The sequence below is a fragment of the Bison bison genome, unplaced genomic scaffold (genome assembly GCF_000754665.1).
Source record: "Bison bison bison isolate TAMUID 2011002044 unplaced genomic scaffold, Bison_UMD1.0 scf7180017864180, whole genome shotgun sequence".
Taxonomy (NCBI): domain Eukaryota; kingdom Metazoa; phylum Chordata; class Mammalia; order Artiodactyla; family Bovidae; genus Bison; species Bison bison.
This window is the reverse complement of record NW_011494752.1, coordinates 1,098,743-1,113,545: the sequence shown is the minus strand read 5'-3', so window position 1 is coordinate 1,113,545 and position 14,803 is coordinate 1,098,743. Positions and strand designations below refer to the sequence as shown.

General features: G+C 44.8%; 1 protein-coding gene across 2 annotated transcripts in view; it reads right to left on the bottom strand.

Annotated features, from left to right (window-relative positions):
- Positions 1-245: 245 nt before the first annotated feature.
- The window catches only part of DNAJC7 (DnaJ (Hsp40) homolog, subfamily C, member 7), a 30,698-nt gene continuing 16,140 nt past the window's right edge, over positions 246-14,803 (bottom strand). Inside the window, exons 4-16 of one of the 2 annotated variants that reach the window (XR_825516.1) lie at positions 14,778-14,799; positions 14,311-14,424; positions 13,563-13,637; positions 9,402-9,520; positions 8,609-8,762; positions 7,928-8,092; positions 6,966-7,057; positions 6,739-6,839; positions 3,880-3,953; positions 3,363-3,509; positions 2,976-3,128; positions 1,030-1,092; positions 246-584 (exon numbers count right to left, since the gene is read on the bottom strand). Coding sequence is in view for 1 of the 2 variants with exons in the window: in XM_010842529.1 (XP_010840831.1) it covers positions 547-584; positions 1,030-1,092; positions 2,976-3,128; positions 3,363-3,509; positions 3,880-3,953; positions 6,966-7,057; positions 7,928-8,092; positions 8,609-8,762; positions 9,402-9,520; positions 13,563-13,637; positions 14,311-14,424; positions 14,778-14,799 (1,216 nt within the window). In the remaining variant the exon portion in view is untranslated. The remainder of the gene's footprint in view (positions 585-1,029; positions 1,093-2,975; positions 3,129-3,362; positions 3,510-3,879; positions 3,954-6,738; positions 6,840-6,965; positions 7,058-7,927; positions 8,093-8,608; positions 8,763-9,401; positions 9,521-13,562; positions 13,638-14,310; positions 14,425-14,777; positions 14,800-14,803) is intronic. The other variant, XM_010842529.1, reaches the window with a different exon arrangement.

Genomic DNA, 14,803 nt, shown 5'->3' with positions numbered 1-14,803 from the left:
TTCTATGGCCCCTACCATAAGATGTGTTCTGAACTCACTGCCCCATGACTGGCATCAGGCTGGGCCCAACAGCATCTCCAGGGCCTGCTTAGCATGCACGTGCTAAACAGATTTTTGAGGGGGCACCCGCACCCCTCGTGGGACGGCTGACTGAGCCTGAGGTCCACCTGGGCATCCACTCCGTGCTGGGGGCCCAGGTCTGGCCCCGCTGGCTGGAGTGACAAAAAGCAGCTGCCAGAGCAAAGTGCCAGAAAGGGTCAAAACATTTTATTCTCTTAATTTTTTTTCTTTTTTAATAAAGTTAAACAGTAAAACAAAAATTCACAAGCTGCCCTGTCCGCCCCCCGCCTCCCTCCCCTCCCCGCAGTCTTCGGCGCTGGCTCCCTTTCCTTCACCCCACTCACACAGACACAGGGTATCCAACTGAGAAAACGAAACTGCTCTAAGGACGTGGAGACATGATGAAGGGAGGAGGTGAATTGTGTCCACATTCGAGGTTAAACTGAGCAAGTCTGCATTTTCTGGATTCTGGGTGGTGTCCTTTCATTAGCCAAACTGAAAAAAGAAATTCCCTGGACCAGATGCTGCAGGGAAAAGAAGAGGTTGTCAGCTGGCTCTGAGTTTCCGAGGGAAGATCACTCTGCCCTGGTTACGAAGGGCTGCTTCAACCGCAAATGGAAAGCCGTCTGAAGGTATCAAAACAGGCTGGGCCCCGGGATGCAGGAGGAGGCCCACAAGCTGGTGGTGTGTGTGTTGTTCTAACACCTTCACCCTCACAGGGAAGCTCTGGTTAGACACCTCCCTGACCCCAAGCAGGTGTGGCTTTTGTGCTCCCTAGGCTGGGTGTGCGCAGAAACGTCCCCCCGCAACCCTCCCGCCCCGCCCAGCCTCAGCAGCACCCGAGGGGGTAGACATCCTGCTAGAAGAGAACTCTGCTGCCTCCACTGATGGGCCTCTCTGACTCCCAGAGCGCTGCCTAACTGGGGAGCCCCTGTGTCGGCTTGTGGCCTGGAACTCAGGCACACCCACCTTCAAAGCTGAAGCCCCCAGGACCGCCAAAGAATGCCTTGAAGATATTGTTTGCATCAAAATCTGCAGAGTAAAATAAGAAGCAGAGAAAGCACAAAAAGGTGAAAAAATCAGAAGTGTCTGAAGAGGAACTTAACAGAGAATGGGTCTCCAAAGCTCTCCCAGATAACAATCACTTCCGTCCTTTGCCCAAAGTCATGGTCGAGAGGCAAGCCCACTACTTGGTCCCGCTTTGTTCTGTTCTACTTCCAAGTGTGTCCCAAAGGAAAGCTTTCCTTGCCTCAACGCACTTTGCCCCACCTTCTCCACAATGGGAAATGCCACTAGCACCTGCACACTGTCTCCCTCTATTGCTGGGGCTGCCCCTGAAAGGACCGGACTCCATCCCTTAGGTGCCACCAAGGCTCATCCAAGAATGAGACACGACTGAATGTGTGCGTGTGATGCCATGTTCTGTCTACATCATATGCCAGAAAAAAAGCTACCCAGTGGCAATCGTGGTATTGGGACTGGCATACGTTAGATCATTCCCAATTAATACTCAACAAAACCTACGGGGGAAGCTCAAGTAACCCGCCCAAACCACCTGGTCAGTGACAGCAGCAACACTGAACACTGCTGCGTCGAGCCTCCCGCGCGCGGCGCTCTTCTCATCAGGCCACGGTGGGCCTCACGTAGCCAGTCTGCCTAAGCTGCACAGATTTATCTCCAGCGGCCAATCCCACAGGCACATGGTATTTAAAAGTGAATTCTTTGCCTGTGTATCTGCTCATCTTCCTGGCTCCCCCAGCTCAGTGAACGGCCCCACAGAGTCAGCTGTGCCCAAGCCACTCTTGACTTCGTCCTCTGCCTCTCCTGACATGCTCAGCAGCCAACTCCTGCCGATGCAGTCTCCCAACCGTGCCCTCGATCCTCTCCTAGTGATCTTGTTTTCCCTCCTCTTCACCTTTTCTAAACCAGCTCTCCTCACAGCCATCGCAAATATAACTCCAGAGCTAAAATCAGGTCCACGGGTCCCTTTCTTAAACCCTTCAACAGCTTTTGACTGCTTACAGCTCTTCTCAACTGCTGGGCAGAGCAATGTTTATTATTGTTAAAATTAGGTTTGTAAAACACACCCACCCACCCTGAACTGGCGAGGTCAGGGTTATCTATGTAGCATCATCAACCTTATTTTAAGTTCCAAAAGATTTTCTCAGTGGAAGAGAAAGGGCTGGCATTAGAGGCAGTGGTCTGAGAACTGTGCACAACTCAGGGCTTCTTTTATCCCCAACTGAGCTCACAGTGAGCAATGATGCTCTCAGCTACACTTCACTTTCATTCTAAGTCTTCTGGGGAAACTGAAGTCTGTGAGGGCTTATGGGAATGTGCCAGACACATAAGTATCAGTCATCAGACACTTTGCAATGGGAGAAAAAAAAAAAAACTTCCAGCCAAAAGGAAAAACCCAATGTTTCCTGTAGCCTCCAAGGCCTGCTGAGGTCTGACCCAGCTACTGTGTTGCTATGCCCCAAGCACCCTCTATCCTCCTAGCCAAGCCCTGGTCACTCCCTACAGTGCTGTGCTTTTCTGCATATCCAAGCTGTCCCTTGCTGGTGCTGACCTTGGCACTCACTCTGTACCCCTGGCACCTGCTACACCTGACTGCCCTCATTGGGCTCCATGTCTATCAGACCAGGGGTCAGACTTGGCCCGTGGACCAGGGTTTGCAAACCCTTGGACTATGGGTTTCAGCTTTGTTATTTTCCATACCCATCACAGTACCTCACACATTACAGCTACTCATCAGAGTGCACTTAACAAACTGTTGGGCATCACTGGCTGATGACATAAGACACCCCTACCCCTACCCTACTCCTCCACCCACAGAATGTCTTCAGGAAAAATGCTAACATTTCACAGGTGTCAGGTGCAACCCAGGCCGCCCCAACCAACTCCCAACTTACCACCCATATTCATGCCCTCTTCATCAAGGTCTTGTCCACTATCATAGCGAGTCTTTTTCTTGGGATCAGAGAGAATGGTAAAAGCTTCTCCGACTTCCTTGAACTTTTTTTCCTCCTCTTTCTGAACTTCAGCACTGGCTCCACTGTGTCGATCTAAAGGGAGGAATACAGCAAGAACTCAAGAGTCTCAAGAAAAAAAAGTTCAAGGGAAACACTACATTATGTCTCATTTTACAATCCAGTACTTCCCACATTTGGTGTATACAGAACCGAGCACCACCTAATTCCAGCTGAGGAGCCTCTCTCAGGCTTTGGTGCTGGACTGACCATGGCAGCAGCCAGCCCGACCTGCTCCTGCCACTGAGCCCCGCTCCCCACCCGCTCTACCTGGATGGTGCATCAAGGCCCGCTTCCGGTAGGCTTTCTTGATCTCGTCCTCAGAGGCATTCTTGTCTACACCAAGAATCTTGTAGTAATCTTTCCTCTTACTCTTCTTCAGTTCTAACTGTGCATTTTTAAGGAGCTGTTTGTGTTCTGGAGGAAGACATTTAGCGTCAACGGATAAATCTGTTTTTGGCTTCCTTTACCAAGTCCCAGCCCAGATGCCCTGGAGTCAGAAGCCCTGTTAACCATACAAGGGGCTTTTATGATGTTTTCTTGTGGAGATTAAAAAATCTATTTACACTTAGGTTCTTCCCATGGGCCTCATCACACAGAAAAGGAAAGTGGCAGGGAGAACTGGGGACCAGAAAACAGGTGCCTTGTCCCACATTTGGGATCTCTGCTCACTTTTTCCAATGAGCTCCAGGTTCACCCTTGAATCAAACTACTCCCGTGTCCAGTTTTAGGACCTACAAGTCAGACCACACAGTTCCCTAAGGAACATGTGCTCAAAATTCTTTACCTTTTGTTTTCTCCGTCTGATACACTTTCTCATAGTCCCGTACTGCTTCTTCATATTGTTCTGTGTCCAAGTAACTGAAAAGGGAATACAGGGCAGTACAGCGACATAAATAGCAATGGCCTTTGGTATCACTCTAGGTAAAGAGGCATGGCTCAAGCAGGAGACACAAACTTTTGGCTGAGATGCTTCATGACACAGGAGTCTTAAGCTAGCCACAAGAAAAATTCGCTACCAATCCCTCAAGAAAAAGAGAGGTCTCATGCCACTTGCACCCACCAGCAAAGTGATACACTGCTCTGAGGAGAAAGCAACCAAGGGAGAACGTTCCTTCTGATTTCACTCAGAGCCACCGAGAGCCATCTGGATCACCTTAGGAGAGACAACGTGAAGGTACCTACTTGACACTTGGGACTGAAACAAGGGAGAAAAATTATCAAGTGAGACCAACGGATATGGAAGAGTTTTGAAACCGAAAGTGCCATAAACATGCGGGGCCAGCTCCAATCCAGAGGAGATGTGGGATTAGTCAGCCACAAGAAGGATCAAGTTCAAGGTGGTGGCTGCCGGCAAATGCTTCCATTAAGACTAGTCAGTCTGAGAGATACAGGTTAGTGAGACAGAAAAGGAGACTGTGAACACAGGCTTGATTCTCTTTCAGTGGCACAGAGGAAGGAAGCACCCTGACCCAAGATGGGAGGAAACCAGCTTGACAGGCTGATCGCCAATCTTATAAATGTCTCTTCCACAGAAATAAAGTAGCATTTTCCTGATGATATCACTTGCTCTGAGACTGGCCTACTGATTAAACAGACTCTTGTAGGAATTCCAGAAACAGTCACCATCAGCTGGGGAATGGAGAGTGACCATGCAGTGCAGCCTGCCACTGCACAGAGAGGTTCAATTTCTTAGACCACTGCTACACAAGCTCATCTTTGCAAACATCACACAGCACCCCCAGGCCCAGAGGCCAGGGCAGAGGGAGCATTACTGATGGGGCTGGCAAGAGACAAGCCCAACATTCTTAGGCATCTCCAATTTTCTGGCCACATCTTGATTTATGATTTTTAAAAAACGGTGCAAAACCAATGCCCCACAGATGCAGGGCACAAATGCTATTAAGAATGTAGAGAATCCATTTTCAGGATTAAGTGTAATAATATAAGCTGAAATAACACAAAATTAGTAACAACTCTGGGTAAAGACTGATTTGACAAGAAGGCTAACCTGATGGACTTTCCAGACCCTTATATAATGTACTAAATAATCTTACATTACAGTTTTACTTCACACTTTTTTTAAAATCCAAGGACATCCTAACATCAAAGAAAACAATTTTAAAAAGAAAAGTAGAGCTTTAGGGAAAACGGAACGCTCCGTTCAGCCCATGACAGGAGCTGCAGCAAAGGTCCGGCCTCTCCCCACCAGTGGGGTGAGCTGACGCAGACCCAGGCAGCACTCAGGCTTCTGGGAAGGCTTCAGCCTGAGCTAATCTCCACTACTTCTCATCAGTCCCAGCTGCTCCAGAGAGCTGTTGCCAAGTTCTCAGCCAACTGTGCCCGAAAGTGCAAGCTGTGCCTAGTGGCAGGATCTCACAGCAGACCCACGCAGAGGACAGTTCTGTTTCTACCACAAAGATAAGGGGCTATCTGACCAAAGCGATTTCTGTTTATTGCATACACATGAATAAACCATAATCTTTCCTCCCGCTACCCTAACAAATCCAGAATTTTCTGTTCTCTTCCCATTCCCTGTTCAAACACTTCAGAGTGTTCCACTGAGTTGATACAGTCTTATGTTTCCAGTCACCCCCTCCCTACTAGACAGCTAGGTGAGAGTCTGCTTTTTTTCTTTAGCAGTAACTGCCGTAAACATGGATATAGCACTTTTTATCTGTTAAAATAAGTCTTTAGCTGGTCAAAGGGTACACTACACTTCTGTATTCCAAAGCTTCCATGTGTGTCTGCAAGTGGTATGAAAAGATAAGATGACTGATAGTCTCATAGAATCTGTAATATAATTCTGTGTATGTTTGACAGATTTAGTCATCTACTTTAGAAATTCACTTAAAAAAAAAAAAAGCACTACACAGGAGAGCAGTTTTCCTATTTTTCACAAATGTGGATAATTTGGGGCACACTAAAGGGGAAGCAGCCCATGCTCTCACCACTGGTGAGACTGGGGAGCCTGAGACTATTAGCTTGCTCACCAGGCAGCAGCAGTAGCACCTGTCCTCTGGCCAGGACACCCCACGAGGAGCACGACGGCTGGGGAGGACTGGGACATAACAAATGGGTCTTCCTCTAGGACCTTTAAAAGACAGAACATTCTTCTCTGTCTGGGAAATAATCTGAAGTAAAATGGATTTGGGGGGGTGGTCTCTCTCAGCCCTTGTTCATGTTCCTGTCTGGAGAAAAGAGTCTAGTGGCTTCAAAAATAAGATGAACAAGTATGCTGCAGAGCAACCTGAATCTGAAGGCAAATCTGAGTGCTGGACCTAGGCAGGCACATCCTGGCTCATCAATAACCTAGTCAGACAAAGATATTTCAAAGGCGACTTCCCTATACTGCAGGGATGCGGAGCCAGATTAAATCCCTTCCTATGGAAGCACTGTCTTCCCTAACCCAGAACATACAGGATCGGCACAACTCTCAACTATCACAAGAGACACCTTATTCTTCCTCTTCCAAGCACCATACATTCATTCAACAAAGCATTAACTGAGTGAGCACCTACTGTGTGCTAAGCACTGTGTCAAGTTAGAGCAAAAGTGTACAACACAAAATAAAATCTCCAAAGGAAATGGATTTTAAACTTTAACAAAAGGAATTTGGGTCAGGCATCAGAGGAAACTTACTGACCGTGAGGGGCGTAAGACACAGGCATGGGAGACTGAGGGAGCTTGTGCAATCTCCTCCGCTGGAGGTCTATAAAGATAGCTCTAGGGCTGGAACAATCCCACCTAGAGGCAGGGGGAAGGACCAAATGACCTCACAACATCCCCGGGTCTGCTTCATCATCCACAATGCAATTCCCCTGGCAGGCCAGTAGCAATGCCCTCTTCCCCCCACCCACCAGAGGCACTTACCACTGAGCTCTTCTCAAGTAGGCTTTTATATAAGTGTCATCGAGCTTCACTGCATTTGTGCAGTCTTCTATTGCATCATCTAGTTTCCTAAGCTTCAGGAGAGAGAGAGCAGTCATACTTCACATCTTCGGTGACTGAGGGAGCCCAGAAGCTGTGGCCATGGCTTCAAAATTCTAAGAGGATCAACTGGTCATGCGGGCCCACTGTCACATTCATTCTTAGAGAGCTAGTCCCTCACATTCATTCTTAGAGAGCTAGTCCCTCAGAGAGCTAGTTTTTGCTAAGGACACCAAATTCAAAACTGGGTTCTTTCCTAAGTGATGGAAGCCAGGCACACTTATCTGCAAGCAAAAACCACATCTACTGCTTCAGGTTAGTGCCCAACCAGACACGGTGAGAGGAAGGGTGGTTCTTGCCTCCTATTCTTCCAGAGGCCAACTGGAAGAATAAGAATTACTGTAAATTTTTAAACCACTAGGACTCTGCAAGAGTAAGGAGCCTATTCTTGTTTCCTGATGGTTGTGTGGGACAGCACTTAGGGTATTTTCCAATGAGCAGGGTGACCATCAGTTATACTGGAGAAAAAACTAAGCCTGCCTCATATTCTCATGTCCTCAGAATCCCTCCTAAAAAAGAGTCACTTGGTTAGGCAAAAAGAAGCAACACTTGCTTTAAAAATTGTCTCAACGCCTTTAGCCATTCTCTTTTTTTTTCCTAGCCATTTTTTTACTGGAAGAGAGAATCTTGAAGAACAGGTGGGAATATCCTTCCAAACTGTCCCTCAAGTGTCCCTAAATTCCACAGACAAAAAAGCTTGCCTCTCCGAAGTTCGTTCCTCACAAGCTGAAATATTAACCTTTTCTCTTCTCATCTGGTTTACCCTTACTGGGCAAAGTTCCCAAGACCTTTTTGTTGGCCCTTAAAAATATAGGCCCCAAGTCGCAGATCAAGTGCTTGCTTACCTTGGAATTAACCGTACCCCGATTACAGTAGAGTTTAGCATTTGTTTTTATATTGTTGGGGTCTATCCCCAGGGCTTCTGTGTACAGTTCATATGCTAACTTGTAATTTCCTTCTTTAAATGCTTTATTCCCGTCTTCTTTCTTTGCTTTAAGTGCTTTGGCATTCTACAAAGAAAAGCAAGGGGAGTTTCAGTTCACATCCAGAAACCCTCAAACCACTGCAGAGAGAGTCCAGAGTCTATTTTCTGTTTCTTAGATCCAAGGATGGCCCCCTACCCTGCCCAACCCCACCACTTGGGCTATTTGTTGCTCATTGGTGCTTGCTACAGAGTGGACGGGAGAAACCGAGATTTACAAAACAATACCAATGAGACCTGTGTTACCCAGAGTTTACCTCTCTCTACTCCCCAGAATAAGCATTACTATCTTTTCTTCACTGAAGGAAGAAAAAAAGAAAAAACAACTGAGATATTAAAAGGATCTGACTCTAAATTATCATATTTACCTTCAGGCAAATACAAAGTTGTCCTGAAACAAATTCTAATGAAAGAACCAAGCATCCTGGCAAGGTGGGAAGAAGTGCTATCACATTCCCTGTGATGGGCGGAAACCTTTCACCCTGTCTTAAAAGTGCAAAGAGGAAGCTTTCTTTCCTGCCCAGATCTGGTGCCTAGAACTTACTCTGCAAGCAACGCAGGCCTTCTCGTGGTCAGGAGCCATCCTGAGAGCCTGTACAAAAAACTGAACCGCCTTCTCAATACAATCTTCATAATAAAGGCAAAGACCTCGTACATACAGAGCATCGGCATTGGTGGAATCCATTCGTAAAATGTCACTGCAACAGCCAGAAAGGGGCACATTCAGCTGTGGTCTGGATTTCCCTCACCTTTACTATCATTTGGCCACTTTTTTTTCCTTGACCATGTGTCTAATATGGAAAGTATCCAAAGGTAGATTCCCAAGAACTCCTCCAAAATTACCTGTTTTCCCCCCTTATACACTATGTCTCACAATCTTTATTAGAACAGGGTTGGCAGATACAGCCCACAGGACCAAATCCCACTTGCTGCTGGATATTGTAAATAACATTTCTTTGAAATCCAGCAATACTATTCATTTATCTATTATCTATGGCTGCTTTTATACTGTAGTGACAGAGGTGAATTGTTAACAGAGACCACACAGCCTGCAAAGCCTAAAATATTTACTAACTGGTCCTTTACAGTTTGCAAACCCCTTGAGTAGAAACAAAAGAACACTTAACATCTGTTCTTTCACGTACAGGTCAAGTACCTATTGAACTTTGTAAAACCCTTAGGTTTTCAGACCTGGTCCAACCTCTGGCTTTAAATCCCAGGAAGGTCTGATCACCCTATCTATAGAACCGTATATAACTCCTGATGTAGAGAGCTGCTGGACAGCATTTGTTCAGTGCTATCTGGCATTTCACTGCAGAACTGGCTTGACTTCATACCTGGCCACAGACTGTGCTTCTGGGTAACGACCCAGCATTGCTAAACATTCTGCTTTGAGGATTTTGAAGCGATGGCAGGCAGGGGCATATTCTAGGGCACGGTCCATGCAAAAAACAACCTATGGGGAAGAAGAAAGCAAATGAGATTCTTCATCCTGAACTCCAGAAATGTCTTTACTTTAGTCTGGTCACAGGTAACAGAGAGATTTAAGGGAAAGTAATGCCAGAGGTTTAAGAACATTCCTAAATTACCAGCCTAAACCACTGAAATGAGGAGAGCACTTGATCCAGACGATGACAACAGCAGCAAACACTTACTGAGTACTTTATACACTAACTCATTTAATGCTCGCAACAATTTTATCAAGAAAGTTGTATTACTACCCTTATCTTTATTTTTTCTGGCTTTATTATTTTTTAAATTAATTTATCTGACTGGGCCGGGTCTTCATTGCGGCGCACAGGCTCTTCGCTATGGCACATGACTGTCTCCAGCTGTGGCGCCCAGGTTTAGTTGCCCCGCAGCATATGGGATCTTAGTTCTCTTCTCTGACCAGGGATCGAAATTGTGTCCCTTGCATTGGGAGGCGGATTCTTAACCACTGGACCACCAGGGAAGTTCCTGTTACCCTTCTTGAGATGAAAAAACTAGAGATTAAAATAACTCGTTCAAGGTCACCAAAGCCAGTAAGTGATAAGAAGAGAATTTGATCTTAGACACGAAGATCCAGAGCCTATAACCCTAATCACCATGCTAAGGTGCCTCCACAGGGAATTCAATCGATAGTGACTGTGATCAAAACTCTCATTCTTGGTCTTCCCTGGTGGTTCAGTGGTTAAGAATCCACCTGCCAATGCAGGGGACCCAGGTTAGATCCCGGGACTGGGAAGCATCCACATGCAGCAGGGGAACCGAGCCCACGCACTGCAACCACTGAATTCCCACTCTCTCTAGAGTCCATGCTCTGCAACAGGAGAAGCCACCACGATGAGACCACCACACACCATAACAGACAACAGCCCACTCACTGCAACTAGAGAAAGCCCTCGGGCAGTAACAAAGACCCAGCGAAGCCCAAAATAAATAAAACTAAAGAAAAAATAAAAACAACTCTCATTCTTCTAGTAGAAATACTATTATTTGCTACTTTGCATAATTCATGCTTAGCCTAGTAAGAAAGACAAGGAACAGCAAACGAGAACCTGATAGAGTCACTGCTCCCTACACCACTGACACCACTCACAGCTGCCTCCTTCCTGTGGCGTGAGCCTCACACGTCACTGACTGCCCTGGTGGCCACTCTTCCACTTTAGAACAGAATATCCAATATATTAGTCCGTCCTCAGTGGTCCTAGACTATACTTACCACATCACTATACTAACCAAAATGTAAGTTACACACACACACAGCTCGGATTTTTTTCATTCTTTCAGCTTAATAAAGATTCTCCATATATTCCCATCTTTTTTCTCAGTTTGTTCTCTGAGCTTTCACTTTTTGTTTATCTGCTATTCCTGGAAGATTCTTCTTGAATCATATTCTCCTAGGAATAACTGATCCAACAGAGAAATCTGGAGTTCAGGGACACCTATTCCCTCTAAAAATCTGGTCAAGAAGTGATGAAGTTTGAAAACGTAGAAATAACTCAAATTCTATCAACAGGAGACTAGTTAGGTAACGTAGACATTCATAGAACAATATGTGGCTCTAACGTAGAATGAAGAAGCTCTCCATATTAATATGGAAAGACTTCCAAGGCCTATTAAGTAAAAAAAATTTTAAAAAGGGCAAGGTATAGAACTTTGCATAGCATTATTACCTTTCATTCAAAAAAGAGAGAAAAAAAAAAAGAAAATGAAGAATCTGTATTTGTATTTGTTGGGAATTCCCTGGTGATCCAGTGGTTAGGACTTGGCGCTTTCTCTTCCAGGGGCCGGGTTCACTCCCTGGTTGGGGAACTAAGATCCTGCAAGCCACACAGCACGGCCAAAATCAGTATTTGTTTATTTATGTAGACCAAAACTGTAGCAGAAAATAGAACAAGAACAGTGCTTACCCCTGGGGTGAGAAATAGACAGATGGAAGACAAGTTTGGAGAAAAACTTATCACTGTTTATACTTTCCAGCCTCTGAACCAAGAATAGCATTTATTCAAACATTTAAATTTAAAAGTAAGGGAGAGTAAGTAAACACCATGAGCTGTTGCACCTGGAAGACTTTTCTGCAGTGTCAACAGTAGGGACGCTTCTCCTTGAATGACACAGGTTATACCATGGAAATTCTAAGGACCATAGGAAAATGCAGGCATTGAATAGGGGAGTCATGGTGCTAATTTCCCCCTCCTTAAACAGAAAAAGAATTAGGGGAGAGCAGTCAGTCAAATGTAAGCAGTCACACCCTGCTGCCTTTGCTAGGTTCTGTACCGAGATGGTTCGGCTCCTGGTAGGGAGTGTCAGTTGGAGCTTTAGGGCTTCACTTCCCACCCCCACCTCCCCAGGACTATGGACAGCTGCAGGCAAAGAAGATCTTTGTTTCTTACAAGTTCATCTGTTTCCCCTGCCAGGATCATAATTCTTCATTTGTGACATCACCATGAACTACAGTGGGGGGGCTGGGATGTCACAAACAGAGGATTCTGTCACAAACTGGGGATTCTGGCTCTAGGATAGGCAAGAAAGAAAAGAAACCCAAAAGACCGCCTTTCGAGACAAAGCTTTTGCTTATGTAAACCTCAGAAAACGTGACAGGAGGCAGAACTGCTTTCCAAACATACACGCACACACACACACAAAGTATGAATCACACTACAAAGACACCACGGTTACTAAAACCAATGGACAGAAGAGGGATGCTAATAAGTTAATATGGACTCTATAAGCTAATCAGATATTACCACATAAAAAGACCATCACAGTCTGTGACTTTAAGAATGATTCTTAACTGTACCCTTTCATCAAGCATTTGAGGACCTGCTATAGAAAGTACTGAGCAAATTCCCACATAAGAATTGACAACTCCAGCTCTTGGATGATACAAACTTCTTTTAAGTGATCCTGAAAACTGATCCTTATCAGTGACTTTTAACCCTTTTCAAGGCCACTTACCTCCCTTTGAAACTAGTGAAAGCTGCTTCCAAGTTCCCTTGCTCAAGACCTAGAAAGATACCTGCAACTCGGATACCTATCCCCATGTCTCACACAGGTCAATCCCTTTGCCAAGTACATTTTTCATGAACTGCCATACAGCTCCATAAAGGACAGTGGTGTGCTTTCGTGGAAACACTTAACATCAAAAGGGTAGTGTTTATAGCCTGACGACAGGCTATAAAAACACTACTCAAAAACGTAAAAGGGGTCTCTACTTTTTATTTACAGCTGCGTTCAGTTCGCAGGTATTAAAGCTAGCTCTCATTATTCTAATAAAAATATGTAATCCAAACTTAATATTTAATTCCAACTGGCTTTTCCTTTACTAACCACCACACTTTTAGGCTGCTACCTCCTATCAGAAATAGGGATGAACTCAAGTAACAGACTTGTACTGCTTTTTATTACAAAGTGAAATAAAATTAAGAAAAGAAACACTTCAACAAAAAAGTTTTTTTTAACTCTGTTGATGTGGAGCAACAGGAGCTCTCACTCCTTGCTGGTGGGAATGCAGAAGGATACAGGCCACTTTTGAAGACAGTTTGATAGGTTCTTGTAAAATGTAACAAAGTTTTACTATAGGCTCTAGTAATTGCACTTCTTGGTATTAACCCAAAGGAGGTGAAACTTAAAGCCACACAAAAACCTGCACACAGATGTCTAGAGCAGCTTTATTAATAACTGCCCAAAACATGTTGTAACAAATATATCTCTGGAATTCCCCTCTGGGGAATGTGGATAATGGAGGAGGCTATCCAAGTGTGGGGCAGAAGGGCTACGGGAAATTTCTGTACTTTCCTCTCAATTTGGCTGTGAACCTAAAACGTTCTTAAAAAAATTAAGTCTTTAAGAAAAAAAGAGGGAAAGAAATGGCCAATGCCAAATTAAAGGGAAATTTATTGTTTTAGATCTTCTGTACCTTACTACTCCTCTAATTACCACACACACACACACACACACACAGAACTTTGTGAGAAAAGCGTAGATGAGATTTTTACATAGTTGTAGTTTACCTTCCGAAAATCCCGCTTCTCAAAATCCGTTTCTGCTATTTTCTCATATTCTATGACTGCATTCGCATTCTTGAACTATACCGGAAAAATCATATAAGAGAGTTTTAATGAAGCTGTAAATTCCACAACCACAAAACCCAACAGGGCCTTGATGAATTTATTTAAAGAAAATCAGAACCACAGATTTTCACAAGTCATATTGGTGAAGATGCAGCCAAGATTTCTTAACAGAAAGGTGAAGGCCCAACCTTCACCCTCAGTTTGAACTTAAAAGTCAGAAACATAAGAACCACGACAAGATGTATGTAAAATAAGAGGCCCTGTCAGGGGTTTGGTGAGATTCTCACTAAAATGTATCCAACAGTAAACAAGGTACATAAGAAAATGGAATTAAAACATGTTTTAGCTGCTAATAATTTAATTAGGATCTGAATTCATACAAATTTTTTAACCTCACTCAAAGCAGTTCCTTGATGCATCTGCCCATGCCCCACTTCTGCCAACTCGGAAACTCTCTACATTTCATAGATTTTTCCAAAGCTGTAAATCATATTCAAATTTTATTCAAATTATCCCCTTTTACAGATAAGGAAGCTGAGGCTCTGAGAGACTATGAGACTTGTGCATGGTCACCCAGGTGTGGCTGATGGCAGAAGTGAGACAGGATCTCAGTTCTGATTTTCAAGTCACTATTCCTCCCAAATACACCACCGTGTTTCCTCTGATACAAACAAGGTCAAGCCCATACCTCCTGCTGGGCCTGAGCATTTTTGTGATCCAGTTCTAGGGCTCTCTGGAAACTACGACACGCCGCCATGGCATTCCCTAGAGATAGGTGGCATTTGCCTTCTCGTAGATGTCCCTAGGAGAAACACAAACGGGGAAGAAAAGGAACATGACTGGCCAAGCAAAGGGACATCAACAGCAGGAACACCCACACAAAACCAACAAGGGATGAAAAGAGCCAGAGCAGCAGTTATCAGCCAGGGATGACTCTGCCTTCCACGGCACATTCAGCAGTGCTAGATATGTTGTTGCTTGTCACAACTGGGAAAGCAGGGAATCTGCTGAAATATCCTACAATGCACAGGACAGCCTCCTACAATAAAGAATTATCTGGCCCGAAATGTTAATAATGTCAAATCTGAGAAACCCTGGGCTATAGGAACTCAAGTACAAGCAACTTAGTACCCCTGAAACAGCCCTATTACATACCCGGACGAAAGTGTCATCCAACCTCA